General features: G+C 69.2%; 2 protein-coding genes across 15 annotated transcripts in view; one reads left to right on the top strand and one right to left on the bottom strand.

Annotated features, from left to right (window-relative positions):
* Positions 1-5,313, top strand: part of B4GALNT1 (beta-1,4-N-acetyl-galactosaminyltransferase 1) — a 37,809-nt gene extending 32,496 nt beyond the window's left edge. For 10 of the 12 annotated variants that reach the window (XM_075901754.2, XM_075901751.2, XM_075901750.2 and 7 more), the window contains 5 exons: positions 894-995; positions 1,189-1,376; positions 2,292-2,432; positions 3,490-3,727; positions 4,278-5,313. In XM_075901754.2, coding sequence (XP_075757869.2) covers positions 894-995; positions 1,189-1,376; positions 2,292-2,432; positions 3,490-3,727; positions 4,278-4,492 — 884 coding nt within the window. In that variant the 3' untranslated portion in view covers positions 4,493-5,313. The remainder of the gene's footprint in view (positions 1-893; positions 996-1,188; positions 1,377-2,291; positions 2,433-3,489; positions 3,728-4,277) is intronic. The other 2 variants (XM_075901744.2, XM_075901755.2) reach the window with 2 other exon arrangements.
* A 137-nt stretch (positions 5,314-5,450) lies between these two features.
* Positions 5,451-16,717, bottom strand: LOC102454781 (solute carrier family 26 member 10-like). 3 transcript variants are annotated; one of them, XM_075901741.2, is made up of 18 exons: positions 16,415-16,717; positions 15,625-15,735; positions 15,033-15,190; positions 11,864-12,028; positions 11,442-11,594; positions 11,242-11,324; positions 10,917-11,064; positions 10,672-10,785; positions 10,289-10,366; positions 9,932-10,027; positions 9,379-9,485; positions 9,100-9,169; positions 8,752-8,853; positions 8,370-8,430; positions 7,608-7,693; positions 7,279-7,333; positions 7,065-7,171; positions 5,451-6,620 (listed from the first exon to the last, which is right to left on the bottom strand). In XM_075901741.2, the coding sequence occupies exons 1-18, from the start codon at positions 16,665-16,667 to the stop codon at positions 6,594-6,596; spliced, it is 1,974 nt and encodes a 657-aa protein (XP_075757856.2). In that variant the 5' UTR covers positions 16,668-16,717; the 3' UTR covers positions 5,451-6,593. The 3 variants fall into 3 exon arrangements, with proteins under 3 accessions (XP_075757856.2, XP_075757855.2, XP_075757857.2); XM_075901740.2 differs by having other exon boundaries at positions 8,752-8,931; positions 16,415-16,714; XM_075901742.2 differs by lacking the exon at positions 8,752-8,853.
* Between the last annotated feature and the right edge of the window lie 9,561 nt (positions 16,718-26,278).

Here is a 26,278-nt window from a genome sequence, read left to right as displayed (position 1 = left end):
AGAGAGGGAGGGTCTACGCCGCAGCGTTAATTCAGAATAAGAGAGGGAGGGTCTACGCGGCAGCGTTAATTCGGAATAAGAGGGAGGGTCTACGCAGCAGCGTTAATTCAGAATAAGAGAGGGAGGGTCGATGCAGCAGCATTAATTCAGAAGAGCAGAGGGCGCGCTTCCTTCCCCTTCCAGCTGCGCAGACAGCGCCAAACGCAATCGGCGCGGCTGAAGCGGTGTCGCTTAATTCCACCCTGGACCTGCCGTGTAGACGCGCAAGAGACCGGGTTCATTTCCCATGGTGCGTGGGACTTCCGGACCTTTGCCCATCCACCGCCAACCTCGGCGTCCGCCAGGAACCCGCCGGCAGGCCCCCTCAGAGATGCCAAGTGCCCACGGTGTCCAGAGGCGGGAGCGGACCCGCCAGCCCCCCTGAATTCTCACCACCCAGCAGTTCCGCCCCCCCAGACCGTCTCTGAACCGGAGACATCCCCTGTCCCCTCTCTTGGTCGGCCTGGGCACATTTCTGGGCCAGTAACGCCGGTGCCCCCGCAACCTGGTCAGGCACAGCCGCTTGGCCATCCCAGGGTGGTTCCCTGGCTGCCTCTGAAACACCCGCCAGGCCCCCGGAAACCCCTCAGAGCTGCCCCCCGGTACCAGAGCACCGGGAGGGGGGAGCAGCTGCAGCCAGGCTGTTGGGGGGAGGGAGAGGGAGAAACTGGCTTGGCCACGCAGCCCATGTTGCCCCCCCCCCCCGTCTCCCAGGCCAGGGGCAGGGGGGTGGCCATCGACAGGGCCAGCTGGGAGAGAGGAGAGCCCCCCCCCCATGGAGTCCCGGGGGTCCCAGAACTCCCTCCATGCTGACCCCTCCTCCTCCTAGTGCCTGTCTCCCCTTTGTTTTCCAGTGCAGTTTGCCACCGATGGGCACGAGGCCTTTTTCACCATCCGAATCCGCCACGCGCCCACGCCCAAGCTCTATAACCCGGGGTCCTCGGGCGACGGCAGCGGTGAGTGCCTGGGGGCACCAGGGCCGGGGGAGCTGGTGCCAGGCGACCTGCGGGCGGAGGGGGAAAGCCCAGGGCAGTCGGGGTGAAGGCCACCCCAGCTGGCCCAGCTGAGGCTGGGATGGGGAGGTTCCCCCATCCCTCGAGTCCGGGGTGCTGCTCCCCTCCCCCACAAACCTCTCCCCCCACCCAGCAGATTACAACATCAGCGCCCTGGTCACCATCGCCACCAAGACCTTCCTGCGCTACGACAAGCTGCGCGCGCTGATCGCCAGCATCCGCCGCTTCTACCCCACCGTCACCATCATCGTGGCCGACGACAGCCAGCGGCCCGAGCCCGTGGGGGGGCCCCACGTCGAGCAGTACTTCATGCCCTTCGGCAAGGTGGGGGCCGGAGAGAACCCAGGGGCTGGGGGCGGCGGGGGCGCGGGAAGACGGTGGGTGGGGCTCTTGGGGGCACGGGGCTCAGAGGGCCAGGGGGTGGCGGAGCTGGGGGCGGCGAGGGCGCGGGAAGACAGTGGGTGGGGTTCTTGGGGGCATGGGGCTCAGAAGGCTGGGGGTGGCATGGCAGGGGGTGGCAGGGCTGGGAGCGCCAGGGCTGGGGGCGGCAGGGGCACGGGAAGACGGTGGGTGGGGCTCTTGGGGTCATGGGGCTCAGAGGGCCAGGGGGTGGCGGGGCTGGGAGCGGCAGGGATGCGGGAAGACGGTGGGTGGGGCTCTCAGGGCCTGGGGGGCACGGGGCTCAGAGGTTCGGGGTGGCGGGGCTGGGAGCAGCGGGGGCGTGGGAAGACGGTGGGTCGGGCTCTCAGGGCCTGGGGGGCACAGGGCTCAGAGGGCCGGGGGTGGCGGGGCTGGGAGCGGCGGGGGTGTGGGAAGACGGTGGGTCGGGCTCTCGGGGCCTGGGGGGCGGGGCTCAGAGGGCCGGGGGGGGCAGGGCTGGGAGCGGCATGGCTGGGAGCGGCGGGGGTGTGGGAAGACGGTGGGTCGGGCTCTCAGGGCCTGGGGGGCACAGGGCTCAGAGGGCCGGGGGTGGCGGGGCTGGGAGCAGCGGGGGCGCGGGAAGACGGTGGGTCGGGCTCTCGGGGCCTGGGGGGCGGGGCTCAGAGGGCCGGGGGGGGCGTGGCTGGGAGCGGCGTGGCTGGGAGCGGCGGGGGTGTGGGAAGACAGTGGGTCGGGCTCTCGGGGCCTGGGGGGCGGGGCGGGGCTGGGAGCGGCGGGGGTGTGGGAACACGGTGGGTCGGGCTCTCAGGGCCGGGGGTGGGGGGGGCAGGCCCTGACATGCCCCCTCCCCTCCCGCAGGGCTGGTTTGCGGGGCGCAATCTGGCCATCTCCCAGGTGACCACCAAGTACGTGCTGTGGGTGGACGACGATTTCATCTTCACGCCCCGCACCCGGGTGGAGAAGCTGGTGGACGTGCTGGAGAAAACCAGCCTGGACTTGGTGAGGGGGGGGGTTGCAGGGTGCCTGGGAGAGATAAAGGGGGGAGTTTGGCCACATCTGGGGGGATCCCAGGGGAGGATCCCACCCTCCCCCACACCCCCTGCTGCTTCCCCCTCTCCCCCCAGCCTGGCTGCAGAGATGGGGGAGAGGCCCCGGGGAGGGAGGGGAGCCCCCTAGTGGCCATTACCAGACACGACACGGTAGGAGTCACCGGCGCGACCCCTGCCGGGAGGAGACCCACAAAGTCCTTTTCCCCTGCGCTGGGGGCACGTGAGTCCTCGCCCCAGAGACTGGGGGCGGGTTGGGTCACAGGAACCAGTGTCAGAGCGCACTGCTTCGGGGGGGGCCGCCCAAGGCCCCCCAGGGGAGGGGGGAGCTGGATCCGGGTCCCTAGGAGGGGGGGACCCAGGGGAGGGGGGAGCTGGATCCAGGCCCTAGGAGGGGGGGACCCGGGGGGGGGGAGCTGGATCCGGGCCCTAGGAGGGGAGGGATCCAGGGGAGGGAGGAGCTGGATCCGGGGCCCCAGGAGGGGAGAGCTGGATCCGGGCCCCTAGGAGGGGGGGACCCAGGCGAGGGGGGAGCTGGTTCCGGGCCCCTAGGAGGGGGGGGACCCAGGGGAGGAGAGAGCTGGATCCAGGCCCCTAGGAGGGGGGGGACCCAGGGGAGGGGGGAGCTGGATCTGGGCCCCTAGGAGGGGGGGGACCCAGGCGAGAGGGGAGCTGGATCCGGGCCCCTAGGAGGGGGGACCCAGGCGAGGGGGGAGCTGGATCCGGGCCCCTAGGAGGGGGGGACCCAGGCGAGGGGGGAGCTGGATCTGGGCCCCTAGGAGGGGGGGACCCAGGCGAGGGGGGAGCTGGATCTGGGGCCCCAGGAGGGGGGACCCAGGGGAGGGGGGAGCTGGATCCAGGCCCTAGGAGGGGGGGACCCAGGGGAGGGGGGAGCTGGATCCAGGCCCTAGGAGGGGGGGACCCAGGGGAGGGGGGAGCTGGTGCAGAACCCCCCCACACTACCCGTGGGAGCCGGTCCCTGCCCCCACTCACAGCCGTGTGCCCGGCAGGTGGGGGGCGCGGTGCGGGAGATCACGGGCTTCACCGCCACCTACCGGCAGAAGCTCAGCGTGCAGGCGGGGGGCGCGGAGGGCGACTGCCTGCAGATCCGCCAGGGCTACCACCACCTCCTGGAGGGCTTCCCGGCCTGCGTGGTCACCGACGGCGTCATCAACTTCTTCCTGGCCCGCACGGCCAAGGTGCTGCAGGTGGGGTTTGACCCCCGGCTTAGCCGCGTCGCCCACCTTGGTGAGTGGGGGGGGAAGGGGCTGCATTGGCCACACCCCGCAGCGCTGCTGTGCCTGCCTAGTGGTTACAGCAGGAGGGGGCAGCTGGGAACCAGGACGCCTGCGTTCCAGCCCCATTTCTGGGCGGCAGTAGGGTCTAATGGTTAGGGGGGAGCCAGGATTCCTGGGTTCCAGTCCCAGTTCTGCCACTGACTCACTGTGGGATTGGTCACCTCCCCTCTACCTCAGTTTCCCTCTCTGTTGAATGGGGGGGTAGCTTGGGGCTCCGTTGTGGGCCAAATGGCGGGGGCCTGGCAATCGGGCAGGGACTATGTGGCAGTTTCCTGCCTCCAGGGTCCAGTTCCCAAAATCCCAAGGGGGAGGCTGGGAGAGGGGGGCAGCTGGGAACCCCCAGCGCCTTCAGCCAAGGGAGGTCGGGGAAGGGGGTACCTGGGGATGCCCCAGGGTTTCGGATCGTGGGGAGACCAGGGCTCAGGGATGCCTGGGGGGAGCCTCACAGGCCCCCCCCAGCTAGTGGTGCTGTGCCGCGTTGACCCCCCCCGCCCTGGCAGAGTTCTTCATCGACGGGCTGGGCGTGCTGCACGTGGGCTCGTGCGCCGACGTGGTGGTGGACCACGCCTCCAAGATCAAGCTGCCCTGGCAGAAGACGGAGAGCGAGAAGCAATACGCCAAGTTCCGCTACCCGCCCTCGGCCGACTCCAGCGTCAGCGTCAAGCACGGCCTCTTCTACTTCAAGAACCGCTTCAAGTGTATGACGGGCAACTAGCCCCCCCGCCGGCCCCGGGCACCCCCAGGGGGCGGGGCTTCGGTCCATGCACCAGGCCGGGGGGAGCTGGAGTCACTGAGATCCTGGGCAACTCCCTGGAGCGCAGGATGCGGGGGAGGACGGGGCACCCCCAGGAGATGCTGTTTTATACTGGACAGACCCCCCACCCCTGTTCCCGGCCGGATTTCTCCAGCGCCCCCAGCAGGAGAGAACAGCCCCCCGCCCCCACCTCCAAGCTGCCCCGGGGCCAAGTGCCCGTGCCACATTTGAATCTTGTGCCAAGTGTTTGTAGCCCCGGGAGATGCCCACGGGAGATTCCGGTCAAGTGCCAAAGACTACAGCAGCAGGGAGCCTCCAGCAGGGGGCGCCCCCTCGAGCAAGGGGAGGGGGCGTCTCCCACAGCTGGGGAGGGGGGCCTGGCCATGGGGGGGGGACAAGCCCCTCCCAGGGGCCGAGGTCTCTGTCCCTTCTTCGAGGGCGTCAGCTTTCCCCACAGAATCCAAGCACATGGGCACAAGCCACAGGGACGGGGGGGAGTGGCTGGCCCCAGCTGTGCCCCACACGCCAACCAATCTCAGCCCCACACGGCTCAGAGATGGCAGCGGGTGATCCCGTTGCTGAATCTAAGCCGGGGGGAGGGGGAATCTGCCCCCTTGCTCTCCCTCCACCCTGTGACTCCTTTATTAACCCAGGACCTTGCCTGTTGCTCTAGGGAAACTGAGGCAAGGTGATACCAAGGTTTCCCTAGAGCACCGAGGCGGTGTGTGGGTGAGGGAGGAGCCGGGTGCTGCCCAGCTGTGCCCACGGGCGAGCAGATCTAGGGCGAGTAGATGAGCTGCTTGGGGCCCCCTCCCTGCCCCACCCCACCCCACCCCACTTCTCCCAGTTTCTATTGTGGCAGGGAAAGAGGAACTTTTAGGGAGAAAAAGGTGGGTTTTATTTATAAAAATTCCAGATGTAAATACTCTCCAGATGCCCTCCGAGCCCCACCCACTTCTCCTGAGCCCCCTCCCTTTTTCCTAAGCTCCCCCCCCCCCCGCCTTGATTCCTCCCATGGGGTTTTAGACCAACCGGAGACAAACTTTGTACCTTTTTTGTAACGTTGGTCCCTGCCTCCCCAGCAGGCTGCAAACCCCCCCCCCCCCAGTTTTCTCCCTCCCTCTCACCCCCGTGGGCGCACGGTCACCCCGCCGGTGGCCCAGCATTGGGGGTGAAGGGGGGATGGCACCAGCATGGCCCCAGGCTGGGGGGGACACTGAAGCACACTATAGCGGCAGAGAGGCCAGGCCCGAAGGCAGCATGGAAGGGGAATCAGGCCCTTTGCCCCCCTCCCCCCCTCAGCTCTCCCAGGACCCAGGGGGAGAAGAGACGGGCCCCCCCCACCCCGCCTGCCAAAGCACAGTCCCTGCTGCCCAGCCCTGCAGGAAGCACCAGGGGTACCCGCCCCACTGCCATGTGCCCACAGGGCCCGGGCCCGTGATGCCAGCAGCCGCAGCAGCTCCCCCAGGGGGCTGCGGGAGGGGGGCTGCCCCCCCCCACACACACACACATAATGGGGGGGACAATAAAAGGGATTTGGGATCCTTTCTGAGGTTTAGACCCTGCGTCAGCGTCTCTGTGGGGGGATAAATTCCTGTTCCCAGGCCAGCCCCTGCACTGGGGGGGGGGGGCAGATCTGGCTCTGGAGAAGCCCCCCCTGACATAGGCATGAGGCACAGAGCCCCCCCCAATCAGAACACCAACGTGCCCTCACATGGGGCTCACCTATATTGGGCCCCACCCCCAAAGGTGGCTTGGCGGAGGAAGGACTCCCCCCCACCCCGGGCAGAGGCAGAGAAGTGGCTGCCACGCTGGCCACGCCGGCCACCCCGATTCCCAGCCAGCCGGGTCCCTCTGCCCTGCGCTGCTCCGGCCCCCCGACCAGGGAGCTGCGGGCGGCCCGTCGGCTCGCCCAGGAGATCTGGGGCAGGAGGCCCCGCCGCCCCGCCCCGGCGCGGCTCAGCGGGCTGCGCCTGCTCCTTGGCACGGAGCAGGAATTCCCGGCGCCCTCCGGCTCGGCCGGCAGGCTGGTCCCCGGCTCCTCGCTCCAGCGCCGCCGGCCCTACACCCAGATCGCGGGGCTCTTCTCCTGGGGGGACAGAGTGGTGTGAATCGTGGGCACGGGGCACGTTCTGCTACCCCCCCCGGCCACACCTGGCTGCCCTGCAGGAACGGGGCAGGGAAGCCAGCTCATTGGGCTCTCCTTACCGGCCCCTGCGCCCGGGGGAGGGGGGGGGGACACAGCACTGCCCCCCATACAAACTGGAGCTGTCTGGGCTCCCCACCATGGACAGAAACGGGCCCGTGTCCCATTCCCAGGCCAGTCCAGTCCCCCCCCCCCCCCCCCCCCACGGACTGGACCGGAGCTGAAGCACCCTAGAGGGGAAGGCTCCGTGTCCCATTCCCCGCCCCTTGGATCCACCAGCTGCCCCATCTCTGTCTGGATTACAGCCAGGTCCCTAACGACGGCAGCCCCCCCCCATCCCAACCCATCCCCCTGCCCTGGAGGGGAGCCCCCGCGCCAGCCCCTCACCGTGGTGTGCGTGAGGTAGGAGACGGCGTCCTGGACGGTCACAAACAGCTGCTGGGGGGCGAGGTGCTGCCCCACGCCGCTGCGGCTCAGCGTCTCCAGGACCTCGCCTGCGGCCAGGGAAGAGACGACGCGGCTCAGCCCAGGCCCCTCGGCGCAGCACTGGGCTCCCGCAGGTCAGAGCCCCCCCAACTACCTGCCCCCCCCCCCGACTCACCGTTACAGGCTGCCAGGTGCATGCGGATCCCGGCCTGCTGGCTCTCCACGCACATCTGCAAGGCAAGGAGAGCACAGGCTGGCACCTCGGAGCAGGCATAACCGCCTCCCCCGCCCATGTGGGCCTCCCAATTTTTTCCACCCATGTCGAGAATAAATTGTGTCCCGTGCGCCAAGGCTTGTGCACCACCAGGAGGAACACATGCTGCCGGCTGCGGGCGCTCTGCCTTGGAGTCCCTCCTGGGTGGCTGCCCAAGTGCCCAGCTCACAGGGAGCACCAATCCCACCCCCACCCCCCCTCATCCCCCCACTCCGGATCTGCCTCGCTACCTGGAGGAGCAGCCGGGCGCCGGCAGAGTCCACAAAGGGGATCCCACTGCAGTCGAGAATCGCAGCCTGGGTCCTGCCAGCAGCACCTGCCGGGGAGGAGCAGAGGGCGTGATGGCACCCACCCCACCAGCTGCCCTGGCATGGAGGGGCCCAGGCAGACGGGTCCCACGGAGCACGGCCACCAGCGAGACCCCTCCCTGCAGAGGGGCTGGGAGAGTCCTGGGCTGGTGCCCTGCCCTGCAGAATCCCATCTGGAGGAGACTCCACCTCTCCAGCCCCCCATGACCACCTCTACCAGCCCACGAGGGGAGCCACAGAGCCACAGCCACCCCTACCAGCCCACGAGGGGGGCCACTGGGGCCACAGCCACCCCTGCCAGCCCACGAGGGGAGCCACAGAGCCACAGCCACCCCTACCAGCCCACGAGGGGAGCCACAGAGCCACAGCCACCCCTGCCAGCCCACGAGGGGAGCCACAGAGCCACAGCCACCCCTGCCAGCCCACGAGGGGAGCCACAGAGCCACAGCCACCCCTGCCAGCCCACGAGGGGGGCCACTGAGGCCACAGCCACCCCTGCCAGCCCACGAGGGGGGCCACAGAGCCACAGCCACCCCTGCCAGCCCACGAGGGGAGCCACAGAGCCACAGCCACCCCTGCCAGCCCACGAGGGCGGCCACTGAGAGCCACCAGGGCTGTGGGGTCGGACACGCACCCCCCACCAACACCCCCTCCAACCGGGGAGCTGCGGGGGGCCCTGCGTACCTGAGCTGGGCTGCCCGGCTCCACCCTCAAGCCCACAACTGGGGCTCGGCACGCAGATCTCCTGAGGGGGACACAAATCTGTTAAGGCCACCTCAGTGGTCACCCAAACCCCTGCCCAGGGCCCTACTGGGGTCCCCCCTCCCCTCGTCTCCCAGGATCCCCTACCGTGGGCCCACCTCCAATGGGGATGTCAAGGAACCCCCAGCAGGGTCAGGGTGGGGGGCTGACGGGCCACGCGGGCAGTTCCACTGTGGGGAGGATTCTGGGGAAAGCAGCCTCGCTCCCAGGATCCGGGGCCCTCAGGACGTGGGATCGGGCGGGATTTGGCCTGTTCCCCCACCCCCGGGCGGAGCCCCCCTGAAATCTCCGCTGGCCCCCGTACCACGGTGCTGATGCTCATCTTGGCGGAACCCTCCAGCGCCTGCCGAGCCTTCTCCCCCCGGCTGCCCCTCGGCGGGCCCAGGCCCAGCCGCCGGCTCAGCGCCTGGCGGAAGAAGCCCCGGTTGCCGTAGTAGATGGGGGCGTGGTAGGCCACGATCTTCACCCCGGGGATCTCGAAGCACTGGGGGGAGGCGACAGAGCGTGGGGGGAGGCCGACAGGCCCTGCCCACGGGTGCGTGTCCGCCTGGCCCCCCCAACCAGAGCACTGGGTTGCCCCATGGGGCCGGGAAGGAGGTGCCTCCTCCCCGTGCTCTGCCAGCGCTCCAGGGCCCGCCCCCGGCGCCCGTACCTTACGGTGCCGTTGGACAGGCCGGTAGATTTCCGTGTTGGCCGCTTTGCCCAGCACCATGCACTCGGCCCTGCAGGAGAGACGGTGCATCAGGCGGGGCGGCAGGCTGGTGCCCGCTGGAGGGAACCCCCAGGGCGCCGAGCAGCCATGCCCACGCCCCTGGCCAGCCGCTCGTGGGGGGCACTTGTGCAGGAGGCGGGGGGGGGGTTGACAGCCGCCTCCCAGCCCACGTCAGAGCCGGTCCCCAGCCAGCAAACCAGGCGCGGGGCACTCGGGTACCTCTGTGTGCGGCAGATGACGGTCATCATGGAGAAGACGACCCCCACGGCCAGGCCCACGTCCACGTTCAGCACCACCACGGCCAGCCAGGTGACCACCCAGACAGCCTGGAACGGGAGGGCAGGGTCAGAGGGGCGCGCCCAGCCAGCTGGCCCCCAGGGTTCGGCTGCTTGGGGCCCATCTCCCCCGCTGTCCTGAGAGCCTCTGGGGGCAGCGTGGCCTAGTAGGCACAGCCCCCAGCAGGGACGTGCTAGGCCCAAAGCCCTGAGGGGCCTCCCCCCTCTGAGCCTCGTCTCATTCGACAGCGAGCGCGGGGACCATCTCGCTCTGGGCCAGGGCAGTGCCAGGCCGCCAACGCTCCCCTAACGCCAGTAGCCAAGGGGCGCGGGGCCCTGACCGTGCAGAGGGTCCAGCCCTGGAGAGCTCTGCCGTTGTGGGAGCTGGCACCCCGGCTCCGTGCTCTGGCCAGTTTCAGGGGGCTGGGCTGGGGGGGAGCAGCCCCCCAGCTCCAGCGCCATGCCCGCCCGGGGGGGGGGGGGGTGCAGCTGCTTACGAAATCGATCCGGCTGATCCGCCAGAGCTCGGGCAGGTCCCCGAACTGTAGGACCATCTGGCGCAGGCTGGTGACGTTGATACAGGCCAGGACAGCCTGGGAGGGGAGGGACGAAAGGCGCGTGAGTGGCAAGCTGGCACCCCCAGTCCTAGGCTAGCTGGGAGCTTGGCAGTGGGCCGGGGGGCGGGGGGATTGGCGGGCAGCAAGCCAGGCTCGCAGTGTCTGCTACGACCCAGCAGCCTCGCCCCCAACCCGGCTGGCTCCCGGGGCAAGGGCAAAGCCACCCCCAGGGGGAGCTGTGCCCAAAGGGAGGGGACGCCGGGCCTGGCACCCCCCGGGGTCACCCACACACCTCACCTTGGGCAGGGAGTGGAAGAGGGGTCCGAGCCACATGAGCACCATGAACACCACCGCGCCCGAGAAGAAACCCGCGAGCTGCAGAAAAGGACGGGTTAGCCGGTAGGGGCTGCCCGGGCACCGCCAGCCCCAGGCTGGGCCCTGCAGGAGGGGCCCCAGCACAGCACGGAGACCCCCAGAAAATCCCCCGCCCCCGGTGTCCCGTTCAAGGCCTCGGTGCCAGCCTCCTGCCCTGCGCCCAGGAAGGAGAGAGCTCCGACGTGCCCCGCTGAGACCTGGCAAACTCGCTGCACAAGCCAGCCGGTACTCTGGGGGGAGCCCACTCCTCCTCTGTGCCCCCCCAGGCACATCACCCCCCCCTCCTTTCTGTAGCCCCCCCGTACCTGGGTGTGCCCCCCAGCGCTCTCCAGGATGTTGGTGGTGGCCAGGGTGGCCGAGCTCGGGAAGCAGGCGAAGAGGGAGGAGACCAGGTTAGAAACGCCATGAGCCAGCAGCTCCTGCCAGGGGCAGAGACAGGACAGGGCTACGGGGACTGGCCAGGAGGGGGCCTTGGCAGGCACCGGAGCCTCCCAGCTGGGCAGGGCCTTCCTACCCCCCGCCCCCGGCAGCCCGAGCCCGCCCCACACACCTGGTTGGGGTCGATGGTGTAGCCATGCTTCTCGGCATAGATCATGGCCAGCGCCACGGAGACGGCGTAGGCCACGAACCCGATGGCCACGGAGTCCCCGAGCACCTGGGGCAGGGCCTGCAAGGCCGGGAGCCGGGGCTGCGGGAACCTGTGTGGGAGACAGAGGCAGTCACCGGACAGAGCCACGCCAGGCGGAGGGGAGGCCACGGACCCGCCCTGGCCAGGCCACGACGCTGCCCTGGGTTGGTTCCTGCAGGATGCTGCCTGGGGGGCCCTGAGGTTGCCCCTGTGACAGCCGGGAGGGGGTGGGCGGGCGACTCCTTACCCGGCGGGCAGGGGGCCGACGATCTGCACGTTGTAGCGCGTGTCCAGGGAGGAGGCAAAGCAGACGCCCGTGGCGGCCAGCACCTGGGGGGAGAGCGGAGCCGGCGGGTTACCCCTCCCCTGCTGCCCAGCGCCCGGTTCTCCTCCACGCCCCGGGAGCCAGGCCTGCGGGCCGGGCGGTGCGGGGGCAGCAGTACCCACCACCAGGATCTCCCCCGGGATGGGCGTGGGCAGCCGGCTCCGGAGCCGCGTGTTCAGCTCCTTGATGGGCAGCAGCAGCGCCAGGCACAGGGCGGAGATGAGCAGCTCGGCCACGTTGGTCAGGGGCAGCGCCCACGCCACCGACGCCAGCGTCTGGGGACAGCACGGGGCACGTCACAGGCAGGGCAGGGGCCTGCTCCCCTCCCCCCGCCCTTGGCCTCTGCACCCTGCCCCCCTTCTCCCCCTCCGCCCCCAGCCTCTTCTGCCCCCCCCTTATCTTCTGCACCCAGCCCCCGGCCTCCCCCCCGGCCTCTGCACCCCACCCCCATCCTCTGCCCCCTGTCCCCAGCCCCTTCCTCCCCCCGGCCTCTGCCCCCCTTCTCCCCCTCCGCCCCCAGCGCTCTCCTCGCCGCCCAACGCACCTTGAAGATGGCGAAGCAGCCGGGGCTGCGGGGCAAGGGCAGACCCAGCAGGCTGGGCAGCTGGGAGACCAGGACGTGCAGGGCGGCCCCGTTGGTGAAGGCCTTGACCACCGGCTCCGAGAGGTACGTGGCCAGGAAGCCCAACTGCGCCGCGAACATCGCCAGCTGGGCGGGGGGGGGGGGGGGAGGTCAGCGCTGCCGGCACGGGACAGGGTGCCTGCCCGCCCCCCCATGGAGCCCCCCTCCCCTCCCACCAGCCGCCCCTTATCCCCCATGGAGCCCCGCTCCCCTCCCACCAGCCCCCCCTTCATAAGATAAGAATTTAAAAATGGCCAGACTGGGTCAGACCAAAGGCCCATCCAGCCCAGCATCCTGTCTGCCCACAGCGGCCAATGCCAGGTGTCCCAGAGGGAGTGAACCGAACAGGGAATGATCAAGCGATCTCTCTCCTGCCATCCATCCATCTCCACCCTCTGTCACACAGAGGCCAGGGACACCATTCCTTACCCAGCCTGGCTAATAGACAACCTCCATGAATCTATCGATGGCTATCTAGTTCTCTTTTAAACCCCGTTCTAGTCCTAGCCTTCACACCCTCCTCAGGCAAGGAGTTCCACAGGTTGACTGTGACCTGTGGGAAGAAGAACTTCCTTTCATCTGTTTTAAACCTGCTGCCTATTCATTTCATCGGGTGGCCCCTCGTTCCTATATTATGGGAACGAGTAAATAAGGGCCTGTCTACACTACAAAGTTCATTCCAACTAACAGCTGTCAGTTCGAATTAACTTTCATAGGCGCTACACAAGCAAGCCGCTAGTTTGAACTTAATTCGAACTAGCGGAGCGCTTAATTCGAACTAGGTAAACCTCATTGCACGAGGACTAACGCCGAGTTCGAATTAACTAGTTCGAATTAAGGGCTGTGTAGCCCCTTAATTCGAACTAGTGGGAGGCTAGCCCTCCCCAGCTTGCCCTGGTGGCCACTCTGGGCACCACCAGGGAAAGTCATCTGCCCCCCTCCCAGCCCCGGAGCCCTTAAAGGGGCACGATCTGGCTACGGTGCTCGTGCCAGTTGCAAGCCTGCCAGCACCCAGCCAGCAGACCCTGCACCTGGCACGGCATGAACCAGCCACCCACTGCCCCCCAGCCCTCCGCCTCTTCCCGGGACCAGGCTGGCAGCTCCCAGGAGCCTGCCCAGGGCCGCAAGAGGCAGGCGCCCGCCTGGTCTAGTGCAGAGATCGTGGACCTCATCCAGGTTAGGGGGGAGGCCTCCAACGTCCACGACCTCCGCACTAGGCACAGGAAAGTGGCCGTCTAGGGCAGGAGAGCTGCCAGCCTGGCCACCAAAGGCCACATGCAAACCCAGGAGCAGGTTTGCACAAAAATCAAGGTGGTCCAGTGAGAACCCCGACCCTGAGCTTAGAACATAAGAACATAAGAACGGCCGAACTGGGTCAGACCAAAGGTCCATCTAGCCCAGTAGCCTGTCTGCCAACAGCGGCCAACACCAGCTACCCCAGAGGGGATGGACCGAAGACAATGACCAAGCCATTTGTCTCGTGCCATCCATCTCCAGCTTTCCACAAACAGAGGCCAGGGACACCATTTCTACCCCTTGGCTAATAGCACTCCATGGACCCAACCTCCATGACTTTATCTAACTTCTCTTTAAACTCTGTTCTAGTTCTAGCCTTCACAGCCTCCTGCAGCAAGGAGTTCCACAGGTTGACTATTTGCTTTGTGAAGAAGAACTTTCTTTTATTAGTTTGAAGCCTGCTACCCATTCATTTCATTTGGTGTCCTCTAGTCCTTCTATTATGGGAGCTAATGAAGAACTTTTCTTTATGCACCCTCTCCACACCACTCATGATTTTATAGACCTCTATCATATCCCCCCTCAGTCTCCTCTTTTCTAAGCTGAAAAGTCCCAGTCTCTTTAGCCTTTCTTCATATGGGACCTGTTCCAAATCCCTGATCATTTTAGTTGCCCTTTTCTGAACCCTTTCTAAGGCCAAAACATCTCTTTTGAGGTGAGGAGACCACGTCTGTACACAGTACTGAAGATATGGCGTACCATAGTTTTATACTTCCTCTCCTCCTTCCCCTGGCTTCCCCCTTCCAGCTCCCTCCTCCCAGGTTTCCCCCTCCCCTCTCCCACCCTCTCTCTTCCCCTCTTCCACCTCCTTTTCCCAGTCTCCCCAGAGGTTAATCCTCCCCCCGCCAGTTTTGTTAAAGAGAGTTTCTATTTTTGAACACATGGGTCCTTTATTTTTTACATCAGGAAAGGGGGCTAGGGATAAGTGGAAGGAGGTGAGGGAGGAATGGGGTACGAGCCCCCGATGGGGAGGACTGGGGTGGCTCTGCAGGGCTCCTCAGGGTGGAAGCTCTCCTGCAGCCCCCCGATTAACCCCCCCGGATGGCAGCCTGCGGCAAGTACAGCTGGGCTGATGGCCGAGTGCTGTGATGTGCCAAGTGTGGGCACTCAGGGTGCTCCAAGCCAGGACTGCTTTGCTGTCCCTCATTGAGGTAGACAAGCAAGCGGGGAACCCTGAGAACTGTCTGTCCGGGGTGGGGGTCGGGTCCCTTTAAGCACAGCCCTCGGCTAGCCTGAGACAGCAGCTCCAGGCTCTAAGTCCTAACCTGATGCCCTGCCAGCACCTGTTCCGGCCATCCTTAACCTCGGTTCAGGGTCCACTCAATGTGGACATGCTAGTTCGAATTAGCAAAACACTAATTTGAACTAGTTTTTAGATCTAGAAGCACTAGTTCAAATTAGCTTAGTTCGAATTAACTAATTCGAATTGTTAGTTCGAATTAGCGCTGTAGTGTAGACAGACCCTAACTTTTCCTTATTCACTTTCTCCACACCACTCATGATTTTATAGACCTCTATCATATCCCCCCTTCGTGCCTTCTTTTCCAGGCTGAAAAGAGGAAGTCTCCATTCTGAAAACTGACCATTTATTCCTACCCTTTGTTTCCTGTCTTTTAACCAGGTCTCAATCCAGGATCTTCCCTCTTATCCCAGGACAATGTAATTTACGTAAGAGCCTCTGGTCAGGGAACTTGTCAAAGGCTTTCTGAAAACCTAAGCACACTATAGCCGCTGGATCCCCCTTGTCCACATGCTTGTTGACCCGTTCAGCCCCCAACCCCTCCACCAGGCTCACCATTAGGAGCCCCACCAGGAAGGCCACGGTGGCCGCCAGGCCCACGCGCTGCTGCTCTGCCCGTGCCAGCTCCGCGCTGGTCGCGTTGGGCTCCAGGGGCCGGGGCACCAGCTGCTCCACCACGGAGCCGGTCATGAGGCTCACCACGGCGAAGGTGCCTGGGGGGGGAGGGGAGACGGCCCCTGAGCACCGCCCGGCGGGTGCCCCCACGCGCCCACTTGCATGCCCTGCACCCGCCTGCTCCTGGCCATGCACCAGCTACCCATGGGCCATCCCATCCACACACACCCCCACGGTCCCCCTCAGGCCATCCGCACCCCCCCAAACACACGCATACACGCTGCCAACTGCAATCCCCCAAACTCTGTCCCTCAAGAGCCCATCCCACGTATGGATCCCCCCTCTGCGTCAGCCCCCTGCCCACTCCCTGGGGGAGGGCACTAGCTTTGGGAAGGCCCCATCTGGGGTCAGGCCCTGTTCAGCCCTTGGCTGGCTAGCGTAATCTCCCAGCCCCCCCACCAACACCATCAGGGATGCCCAAGGAAAGAGCTCCCCCCCCGTTTAACCCCACGAGCCCTGGGGGCCCACTCACCGGTGGAGACATGGCGCCCAGTGCCAAGGAGCGTGTAGAGGAGGACGGGGAAGAAGGACGTGTAGAGCCCATAGACGGGGGCCACGGAGGCCAGGAGGGCGAAGGCCATGCCTGGGGGACCCGAGAGGGGCAGGGGTGAGTGGCATCCCGTCCCACTGAGCTGCTAGGGGCCGAGCGGCATCCCCCCCCGAGCGCTCAGGGAGGCTGCTGCGTCCCGGCCGAGGGCAAGACAGAGACGGAGACTGGGGAGAGCAGCCCCCCCCACACAACGCGGCTCCTGCCTGAGGGGGCATCATAGCCAGGCCAGACCCTGCTGACCCCAGAGTCCAGCCCGTCTAGCCCTTCCCCTCTCGATGGCTTTGTTAGTGGCACGGGGGGAAACTGAGGCACAGAGGGGAGGAAAGAGGCAAGTCAGTGGCAGGAGTGGTCCTGACTCCTGCCTTCCCCCACTGTCCTCCCCAACCTGGGGGGGGGGAAATGTTCCCTGCTCTAACCACTAGCCCCCACTGCCCTCCCAGCCCTGAGGAGACAACTCCGGAGTCCTGGCACCCAGCCGCCCGCTCTAACCACTAGCCCCCACTGCCCTGGGTACAGAGCCCCGGAGTCCCGGCACCCAGCCCCCCGGCTCTAACCACTACCCCTCACTGCCCTGGGCACCCAGCCGCCCGCTCTAACCACTAGCCCCCACTGCCCTGGGTACAGAGCCCCGGAGTCCCGGCACCCAGCCCCTCGGCTCTAACCACTAGCCCCCGCTGTCCCCTTGGGGCGGCCCAGCCCGGCCGCCGCTCACCCTGCGGGATGTGCACGATGCCCACGGTGAGCCCGGCCAGCGCGTCGCCCAGCAGCCAGCGCCCGGGGCGGTAGCGGGGCAGCCAGGCGCACACGGGCAGGCGGCGCCGCAGCAGCCGCAGGGCGGCGGCCCCGGAGCAGCGGCAGCCCCGGGCCACCCGCCGGCGCAGCGCCCGGGCCGGGCCGCTCTCGGGCTCGGGCGCCCCGTAGAGCTGCTGGAAGCGCCGCTCCGTGAAGGGCGCCGGGCGGCTCATGCTGGCGGGCCGGGCGGGCTCCGGCCGCGGCCCCTTTTATAGCCCCTGGCCCGGCCCGCCCCCCCGGGGCGCCCCGCCCCCGGGTCCCGTCTGCCCCCCACCGACCCACAGCCCCGCCCCCGGGTCCCGTCTGCCCCCCACCGGCCCACAGCCCCGCCCCCGGGTCCCGTCTGCCCCCCCACCGCCCCCGGGTCCCGTCTGCCCCCCACCGACCCTCAGCCCCGCCCCCGGGTCCCGTCTGCCCCCCACCGACCCTCAGCCCCGCCCCCGGGTCCCGTCTGCCCCCCACCGACCCTCAGCCCCGCCCCCGGGTCCCGTCTGCCCCCCACCGACCCTCAGCCCCGCCCCCGGGTCCCGTCTGCCCCCCACCGACCCACAGCCCCGCCCCCGGGTCCCGTCTGCCCCCCACCGCCCCCGGGTCCCGTCTGCCCCCCACCGACCCTCAGCCCCGCCCCCGGGTCCCGTCTGCCCCCCACCGACCCTCAGCCCCGCCCCCGGGTCCCGTCTGCCCCCCACCGACCCTCAGCCCCGCCCCCGGGTCCCGTCTGCCCCCCACCGACCCTCAGCCCCGCCCCCGGGTCCCGTCTGCCCCCCACCGACCCACAGCCCCGCCCCCGGGTCCCGTCTGCCCCCCCACCGCCCCCGGGTCCCGTCTGCCCCCCACCGACCCTCAGCCCCGCCCCCGGGTCCCGTCTGCCCCCCACCGACCCTCAGCCCCGCCCCCGGGTCCCGTCTGCCCCCCACCGACCCTCAGCCCCGCCCCCGGGTCCCGTCTGCCCCCCACCGACCCTCAGCCCCGCCCCCGGGTCCCGTCTGCCCCCCACCGACCCACAGCCCCGCCCCCGGGTCCCGTCTGCCCCCCACCGACCCACAGCCCCGCCCCCGGGTCCCGTCTGCCCCCCACCGACCCTCAGCCCCGCCCCCGGGTCCCGTCTGCCCCCCACCGACCCACAGCCCCGCCCCCGGGTCCCGTCTGCCCCCCACCGACCCACAGCCCCGCCCCCGGGTCCCGTCTGCCCCCCACCGACCCTCAGCCCCGCCCCCGGGTCCCGTCTGCCCCCCACCGACCCACAGCCCCGCCCCCGGGTCCCGTCTGCCCCCCACCGACCCTCAGCCCCGCCCCCGGGTCCCGTCTGCCCCCCACCGACCCTCAGCCCCGCCCCCGGGTCCCGTCTGCCCCCCACCGACCCACAGCCCCGCCCCCGGGTCCCGTCTGCCCCCCACCGACCCACAGCCCCGCCCCCGGGTCCCGTCTGCCCCCCACCGTCCCACAGCCCCGCCCCCGGGTCCCGTCTGCCCCCCACCGACCCTCAGCCCCGCCCCCGGGTCCCGTCTGCCCCCCACCGACCCACAGCCCCGCCCCCGGGTCCCGTCTGCCCCCCACCGACCCTCAGCCCCGCCCCCGGGTCCCGTCTGCCCCCCACCGACCCTCAGCCCCGCCCCCGGGTCCCGTCTGCCCCCCACCGACCCTCAGCCCCGCCCCCGGGTCCCGTCTGCCCCCCACCGACCCACAGCCCCGCCCCCGGGTCCCGTCTGCCCCCCACCGACCCTCAGCCCCGCCCCCGGGTCCCGTCTGCCCCCCACCGACCCTCAGCCCCGCCCCCGGGTCCCGTCTGCCCCCCACCGACCCTCAGCCCCGCCCCCGGGTCCCGTCTGCCCCCCACCGACCCTCAGCCCCGCCCCCGGGTCCCGTCTGCCCCCCACCGACCCACAGCCCCGCCCCCGGGTCCCGTCTGCCCCCCACCGACCCACAGCCCCGCCCCCGGGTCCCGTCTGCCCCCCCACCACCCCCGGGTCCCGTCTGCCCCCCACCGACCCACAGCCCCGCCCCCGGGTCCCGTCTGCCCCCCACCGACCCACAGCCCCGCCCCCGGGTCCCGTCTGCCCCCCACCGGCCCACAGCCCCGCCCCCGGGTCCCGTCTGCCCCCCACCGACCCACAGCCCCGCCCCCGGGTCCCGTCTGCCCCCCACCGACCCACAGCCCCGCCCCCGGGTCCCGTCTGCCCCCCACAACCCCGCCCCCGGGTCCCGTCTGCCCCCCACCGACCCACAGCCCCGCCCCCGGGTCCCGTCTGCCCCCCACCGACCCACAGCCCCGCCCCCGGGTCCCATCTGCCCCCCACCGACCCACAGCCCCGCCCCCGGGTCCCGTCTGCCCCCCACCGACCCACAGCCCCGCCCCCGGGTCCCGTCTGCCCCCCACCGCCCCCGGGTCCCGTCTGCCCCCCACCGACCCACAGCCCCGCCCCCGGGTCCCGTCTGCCCCCCACCGACCCACAGCCCCGCCCCCGGGTCCCGTCTGCCCCCCACCGGCCCACAGCCCCGCCCCCGGGTCCCGTCTGCCCCCCACCGACCCACAGCCCCGCCCCCGGGTCCCGTCTGCCCCCCACCGACCCACAGCCCCGCCCCCGGGTCCCGTCTGCCCCCCACAGCCCCGCCCCCGGGTCCCGTCTGCCCCCCACCGACCCACAGCCCCGCCCCCGGGTCCCGTCTGCCCCTCACCGACCCACAGCCCCGCCCCCGGGTCCCGTCTGCCCCTCACCGACCCACAGCCCCGTCCCCGGGTCCCGTCTGCCCCCCACCGACCCACAGCCCCGCCCCCGGGTCCCGTCTGCCCCCCACAGCCCCGCCCCCGGGTCCCGTCTGCCCCCCACCGACCCACAGCCCCGCCCCCGGGTCCCGTCTGCCCCTCACCGACCCACAGCCCCGCCCCCGGGTCCCGTCTGCCCCTCACCGACCCACAGCCCCGTCCCCGGGTCCCGGCTGCCCCCCACCGACCCACAGCCCCGCCCCCGGGTCCCGTCTGCCCCCCACAGCCCCGCCCCCGGGTCCCGTCTGCCCCCCACCGACCCACAGCCCCGCCCCCGGGTCCCGTCTGCCCCTCACCGACCCACAGCCCCGCCCCCGGGTCCCGTCTGCCCCCCACCGGCCCTCAGCCCCGCCCCCGGGTCCCGTCTGCCCCCCACCGACCCATAGCCCCGCCCCCAGGTCCCATCTGCCCCCCCAACCCCCAAATCCCCCGGGTCCCATCTTCCCCCGGATCCCATCTGTCCCCCACCGGCCCCCGGGTCTCATTTGCCCCCCACCGACCCACAGCCCCACCCCCAGGTCCCATCTGTTCCCCCCCTCCACCCCCAAACCTGCCAGGTCCCATCTGCCCCCCCACAACCTCCGGGTCCCATCTGCCCCCACTGACTCTCAGCCCCTCCTCCCAGAGATGCAGGCAGGGTGCCGGGTGCGGAGGGCGCTCAGCCTGGGGTGGCCGGAGCCGCTTTGCTCCTGGGGGCAGATGCTGCCCGATGCCCAGCACCCCCCTGCCAGCTCCCCCGACCCAGGGGCCCGGCTCCTGGCGGAAATGGGCCCTTTGAATCCCAGCCCCCGAGGCCCCCAGGCAGAATGGAGGGGGCTGAGCAGAGACCCAAATTCCCAGCTGTGCCCAGCGCCCCCTGCCCAGCCTGGGGCCTCCTGCGAGCCTGGGGCATGGGGGGGGACAAATCTGCTCCCGACCTGAGCACGGGACACCCTCCCATCCCCCTCCACCAGCCCCCCCCATGTTCTAGCCCCAAGTCCTGTTCCCAGCTGGGGGGGGCAGCCTGGTGATCTTGGCGCAGTGGGAGGGGGCGCACCAGGGGCAGCCTCATCCTGCAGGCCCAGACACTGGATCTCCCGGGGGGCTCAGAGCCTCTGATCCCCCAAAGTCCTGCAGCCAGGCAGCCCCCCAACCCCCACGCCCTGAGCCACAGTCCCTGGCACCTCCCTGCCCTGCCCCGGGCCTGGCCTCTGCCTAACCCCTCCCGGGAACCGGGGAGTGAATCCTTCCGTGTAAACAGGATCTTCCCATCCCGCCGGCTGCGAGAACCCTGCAGGGAGGGGCCACCCGCTGGCCCAGTGTCCCCGGGTCCCCCAGGGCCTGCCCCCCGGAGCCGCACTCACGCCAGGCCCCGCTCCACGGAACACAGGAACCCTGGCTGGCCCGGGGCTGAGCCAAGCACACACGGCGCCCGGAGCCAGCGACCGGCCAGGAGCCCCGGCTGCCGGGCTCCCGGCCTGGGCTCACCCCATAATCGCCTGCCCTGCTCCTTCCCGGCTGCGTCTGGCACCAGCCACCAGCCTCTCGGCTGGACGGCCCTGCTCCCGGCCGGGGGGGAGGGTACCCTGGGCCTTAACTGAGATCCCCCTCTCGCTGGCCCTCCCTGGGGGGCTGTGGTAGCCCAGGGCTGAGCCCACGCCCAGAAACTGCGCCCCCATCCCACCAGGGAAGGGAAGCTGGGGGAGGGGCAGGACCTGTCGGGCTCCCTGGCCCATCCCCCCAGCATGTCACTTGGCTCACCGTGCTCAGGCAGAGGCTCCCCCAGTGGGCACGGTGCCCGAGCCCCCATCTCCAGCGCCCGCCTCTCCCGCTCCTGGCCGGCTGCCCCACAGGTGCTGGCTAGAACATTGGTTGCAACAATGCCTCCGGCCTTCCCCCAGGAGACTGGAGGGGGCAAGATTTAGCTCGTGGGTGGAGGGGGGAAGGGAGAAGCAGAGAGGGTTCACAGCAGAGCCCCTCCCAAGGGGATCACCTCCGGCTCTCCCTGCAGCCAGTGGGAGTTAGGCACTGAAGTACCCATGAGGTGTTGGGCTAAAGGCCTTGAGCCCAGGAACCGGCTACTCCTGCCCACTCCCCAGGCCACCCTTGGCCAGGCTACGAGTGGGCAGGGGAGGGACCACAGCTCCCCAGTGGCTGCCAGCTCACTGCCCAAGGGCCCCCCGGCTCAGAGAGCCCCGTCGCCAGCAGCGGGCACTGTCCATCATCACTGCGCCCAGCTCAGCGACCGCCCGGGGCTGCCCGCCTCGCCTGCCTGGCACTGCCCGGGCACCGCGGGCCGGTCTGCGCTGCCCCATCTTCCCCTCTGCGCCCGGCCCAGTCGTGTGCTCTCAGCGGCCTCTGTCCAGCCCATTCTTCAAAGTCTGGGTGGTGCACGCAGGAGCCCGCGGCCTTCCAATTCCTTCCATTGTCTCCCTGGCGTCTTATCGCGCCGGCTGGCTGCCTGGCCCGCTTGCTCAGCACGTCCTGTCAGCTTTAATCCCACCTCGGGGAGGCCGAGGCCCGCTGCGCCTCAGCCCCCCATTGTTCGCGGGGCGGAGAACGCCAGGACGGGTTCCTGTGTTTCAAGGAGCCTCCGAGGGCCAGGCTGGCCGCCTGCCACTTGGCAGCCCGGCCCACTCCAGGGTGATGGGCTGGGGCTGCGGAGACTCATCTTCGCCCCCCCCACCCCCGCCCTGGCCGCTATTGTCTGACGGCAGGAAACCGGCCCTGCTCGGAGCGGGGAACACGCGAACCCCCGGAGAGGCACGCTCAGGCTGCGCAGGGCGGGTTAGCGGGCACCCAGGGCACAGGGAGAGACCCACACCTGGGAGGGTGCCCGGCCCATACGCAGGGGCAGCTAGCATGGGACTCCTGGGTCCCCTTCCCTGACTCGGAGGCAGTGGGGACTAGTGGCTAGAGTACAGCCTGGCCATCAGGACCCCTGGGCTCCGGGAGGGGAGGAGAGTCTAGTAGTTACAGCCGTCGGCAGGCAGATATCATCCCATCGCCGCCATTAATGGAGTGAGGCCTCGCCTCAGTTTCCCCACTGGGCAGGGCAGAGTTCCAGATCTGCGTGGCCCCACCAGGAGGGTGGGTCTGGGTCGGGGGTCGGTATCCCTGGGTGTCTCTGCTCCCTCCCAGAAGAGGGGGTGTCTCTGTGGCAACAGCTCTCCTGGGGGGCGCTCCATGCACTCTGTACCCACCAGCAGCACACCCCAACTCCCAGACCCCCTTCACCCTCCCCAGCCAACTCTCAGCCCCCCCTTCCTCCACCCTGCGTCCCCCTTGCCCAGCTGCCAGCCCCTCCCTGGCCCCCCCAGGACGACAAGCCGAGAAGGGTCAGAGCCACCAGGCCTGGGTGGGCGCCAGCGTCCGGCCGCAGCTCAAAGCCCGTGCGGAGTTCGCCCCAAGTTTGGTTTTGTCAGGGCTCCTGCAGGCAGCTTCCATGCAATCGCAACATGCAGCCAGGGCGGGATTCCCCCGCCCACCATGGCAGTGCGGGTACTCCGCTACTCTTGGTGTGGAACAGGGAGGCCTTAGCTGAGATCAGGGCCCTGCCCGGACACAGCCAGCCTCAGCCCCCAAAGAGCTTACAGTGGCAACACAGAATGGGTAGGAGGGGAAACTGAGGCGAGGGGAAACTGAGGCATGCCCAAGGAAAGGGGATTTGCCCCAGGGAAGATTAAGAACCCCAGCCTTGAGCGACCCAGCCCAGCACTCTCCCCACTGCACCACACTGCCCCCTGCAAGGAGTGAGTCCAGCCCCCAGGGTAGCAGCAGCTGTCTGCACTCATTCCGGCCGGGGTGACACTAGTGTAAATCCCCCGTGAGCGTGCACTGCACTAGGGCTGCAGTCGTGCTGTTTCTCCTCGTGGAGATGACACCGGAGCCTGCCCTGCTCTCCTAGGGAAATCAGGGAGGTTTTGGGGGACGGAGGCTGCTGTTCCCCCCCTTAGCGAATCCCCCCAAGCTGGGGGTCCCGGAAACCAGGCCTCTAATGGGAACAGCTCCAGGTTGGGGGAGACTGACAGCAAAGGATGAGGGGCAGGAGCCCAGTGCACCTTGCCCTTGGAGGGAGACTGGGGGGGCTTCAGGAAACCAGCTCTCTGGCTCCTACAGCAGCGGCGTGGGCTGGTGGACCCAAAGGTCCCGGGTTCAAATCCTCCCCCTTCCCGGGGGGGGGTTGCACACAAGGGGTGATCATGGTTGGGGACAGCGGAGGGGGATCGCTCCTTGCAGAGAGGAAGGTGCTGTCCTGAACCCGCCTCCCCCCCGGAGCCGCTGGCCCATGGAGCACCTGCCTCGCTTGTGTGGCTCGTGCGTCACGAGAGCTCTTCACCGCGGCCGGCAGAGCCGGCGAGTGGGGCCCAGAGAGCAGCGGCTGCACAAACCACGTGGCAACGACCCCACGGTTCCACTGCCCTGGGCACAAGGGGCCCGGGCGCCGCAGGCCTGAGACAGCGCCGGCTCCCCCACCGGCATCCCCGATGAGTTAAGTAGCCTGGCAGAGGAGGGCGGCTAAGGTTGGTAGCCGATGGGGGGAGGCAGCCGCCAAGGACCCGCCTCCTGCCCAGATGCTAGGGTGATGGGCGCTGGGACCCTGGCGAACATGCTGGGCAGCTCTGTGGGATAGCGGCACAAGAATGGGACCTGCCCGCTGCTGTCCTTCACCCCACCCTGGCCCTGGGGGCCGGAGAGCATTGCAAGCATCCCAGCACACCCCATGGGCGAGGGGGCTGCTGATTACAAACAGGGGAAACTGAGGCCCACCAGACCCCCCCCCCCCCTACAGCCCAGCCTGTCTCATAAGGGAACCGGGCACCCCTGGGTGGAAATAGCCCATTTCCAAGGAGCAAAAATCTGCCTGGGGCAGGGTGTGGGGGGGGTACAGGCCTCAGGGCATCAGCCCCAAACTCCTGGGCTGCTGCTGGCCCCGCTCGGCCAGGAACGCTGGGGGTGCCCGTCCCCGGGGACCCACCTGGGCCCCACTGCTGGCACACGGGGCCCAGGCCGTGGCTGCTCCAGGGCCGGCTTCCCCGCAGGCCGGGCCACGGGTCCCTTTTCTGCACCCCCACCCCCTCGGTTATCGCCACGGGGGCCAACTTCCTGTGCCCTGGCCCCTCGGCCCCGCTCCCTGGGGGCAGGAAGGGAGGGCAGCGACCCTCCCCCCCACGTTAGGCGCTCGGCACCGGAGCCAGCCTCTCCCGTCAGCCCCCCTCCCTGTCCTTGAGCCTTCGCTGAGCCTCACTCCTTGCGGGGGGGGGGGGGGGGGTTAATGGGCCGGACATCACAGCCGGGCTGGGCTCTGGCAGCGGGATAAGCGGGGGGGGGGGGCGGCGGGGGGCAGACACACCCTGCGTCCTGGCCCCCAGCACCCAGCTGGGCTCTGGCAGTGAGGTACGTGGGGGCAGTCACACAGCATCCTGCCTGGGGGGTGCCCAAAGATGCCCCCCCACCCTGCCACACTTGGGCCACTCCGCACCCCTCCTCCCTGCTTGGGGCTTGCTGCTGGCGGGGTGCCCGTCGCCTCGGACCCACGCCAGGGGGCAGCAGCAAGCTGCCGTGGGGAGAGGAAGGCTGCAGGGCGGGGGGAGCCTTCCTGCACCCTTCCCTCTGGGACTGGAGCAGGGCCGGTTCGCTCGCCTCGTCCCTCCCGGGCCGCTGGGGGCGCTGGGGGACTGAGCTGGAAAGGCCCCACACTCCCAGCCCCCCCTCCGAATTCCCCTGCCCCTGAGAGGCAGGCAAGGGGCAGCCCAGGAGAACAGAGGGGCAGAGGCTGGAGCAAGGCTAGTGGTAAAATCAGGAGTCCTGGCCCCCCCCCCGCCTCCCCGCTCTAACCACTAGACACCAGTCCCTTCAGCGCCAAGCCCTCCCTTCCCTGCCCTCACCACTAGGGATGCTGGTGCATGTGCTGGAGATGCCAGCTGGGGCACCCCCCGCCCGGTTCCCCCCTTCACCCAGCCTGGCGTCCCGCCCCCTGCCCCCATGGCTGGGCTGGGCAGTGGCAGCTTGGGGAACCCCTGCTCCCCCCACTGGTGGAAATCCCAGGCAGGTGACCCCCCCACACTCTGCCCCATGGGGCCCCAGTGGGCAGTTGGGGGAAGGTCCCACCGGGATAGCGCCGGGGGGCCCCTAAAGAGGGACCAAGGCTCCCCATGGAAGGAACCTCCGCTCTCCCTCTCCAGGCCTGGAGAGGCGCCGTGGGGCCTCGCCCCACTAGCCCCTTCTGGGAGCCAGGCACGGGGGGCCAGGGCGGCTGCGTGAGGGCAGCTTGGAGGGAGGCAGGAGCCCCCTTGGTGCCCAGAGTCAGGGGTTCAGACCCTCAGCGCCCCCGGGAAGGGGCCGTTTCTCGCCCTCGCCCTGGGAAGAAACGGCCCAAATTGCGTCACCGGCACAGCGACCCCGCCGGAGTCTGCCGAGAGCCTGAGCCCAGAGCTTGGGGGGAGCTTCCCCGGGGGGGGGTACCGTGATCCCCAGGCTGGGCCAGACCCTGGGGAGCCCCCCCACTGTGGCGGGGCCCCCGCACGGAGCTCGCCGGGCCGGCCTGGCCGGGGGCTCCGGGGTGCTTTGATTCGGGGGTTTGAAGATCAAGCGAAGCGCGAGGTAAATTCGGGCCTTTGATCTGCGACGACGCGGGCGTCAGTTCCAGCTTTGATTTCCTTCGCCGCGGGCGCCGGGCCAGGAGCGCCCGCCTGGGGCACCGTGCCAGCCACGCCGGGCAGCCGGGTGTGGGGACGAGGCCTGCGCCCCCGGCACGCACGGACACCCTGCACGTTACACAACACGGCGCACGGCACCGCTCACAGACACACACCGCACAGCTACACTGCACAACGCACAGCGACACACTGCACAACGCACCGCACAGCTACACTGCACAATGCACAGCGACACACTGCACAACGCACCGCACAGCTACACTGCACAACGCACAGCGACACACTGCACAACGCACCGCACAGCTACACTGCACAACGCACAGCGACACACTGCACAACGCACCGCACAGCTACACTGCACAACGCACAGCGACACACTGCA

Source organism: Pelodiscus sinensis, chromosome 31 (genome assembly GCF_052426305.1).
Source record: "Pelodiscus sinensis isolate ZL-2025 chromosome 31, ASM5242630v1, whole genome shotgun sequence".
In the NCBI taxonomy this organism is placed as follows: domain Eukaryota; kingdom Metazoa; phylum Chordata; order Testudines; family Trionychidae; genus Pelodiscus; species Pelodiscus sinensis.
This window is presented reverse-complemented; position numbering and strand designations above follow the sequence as displayed.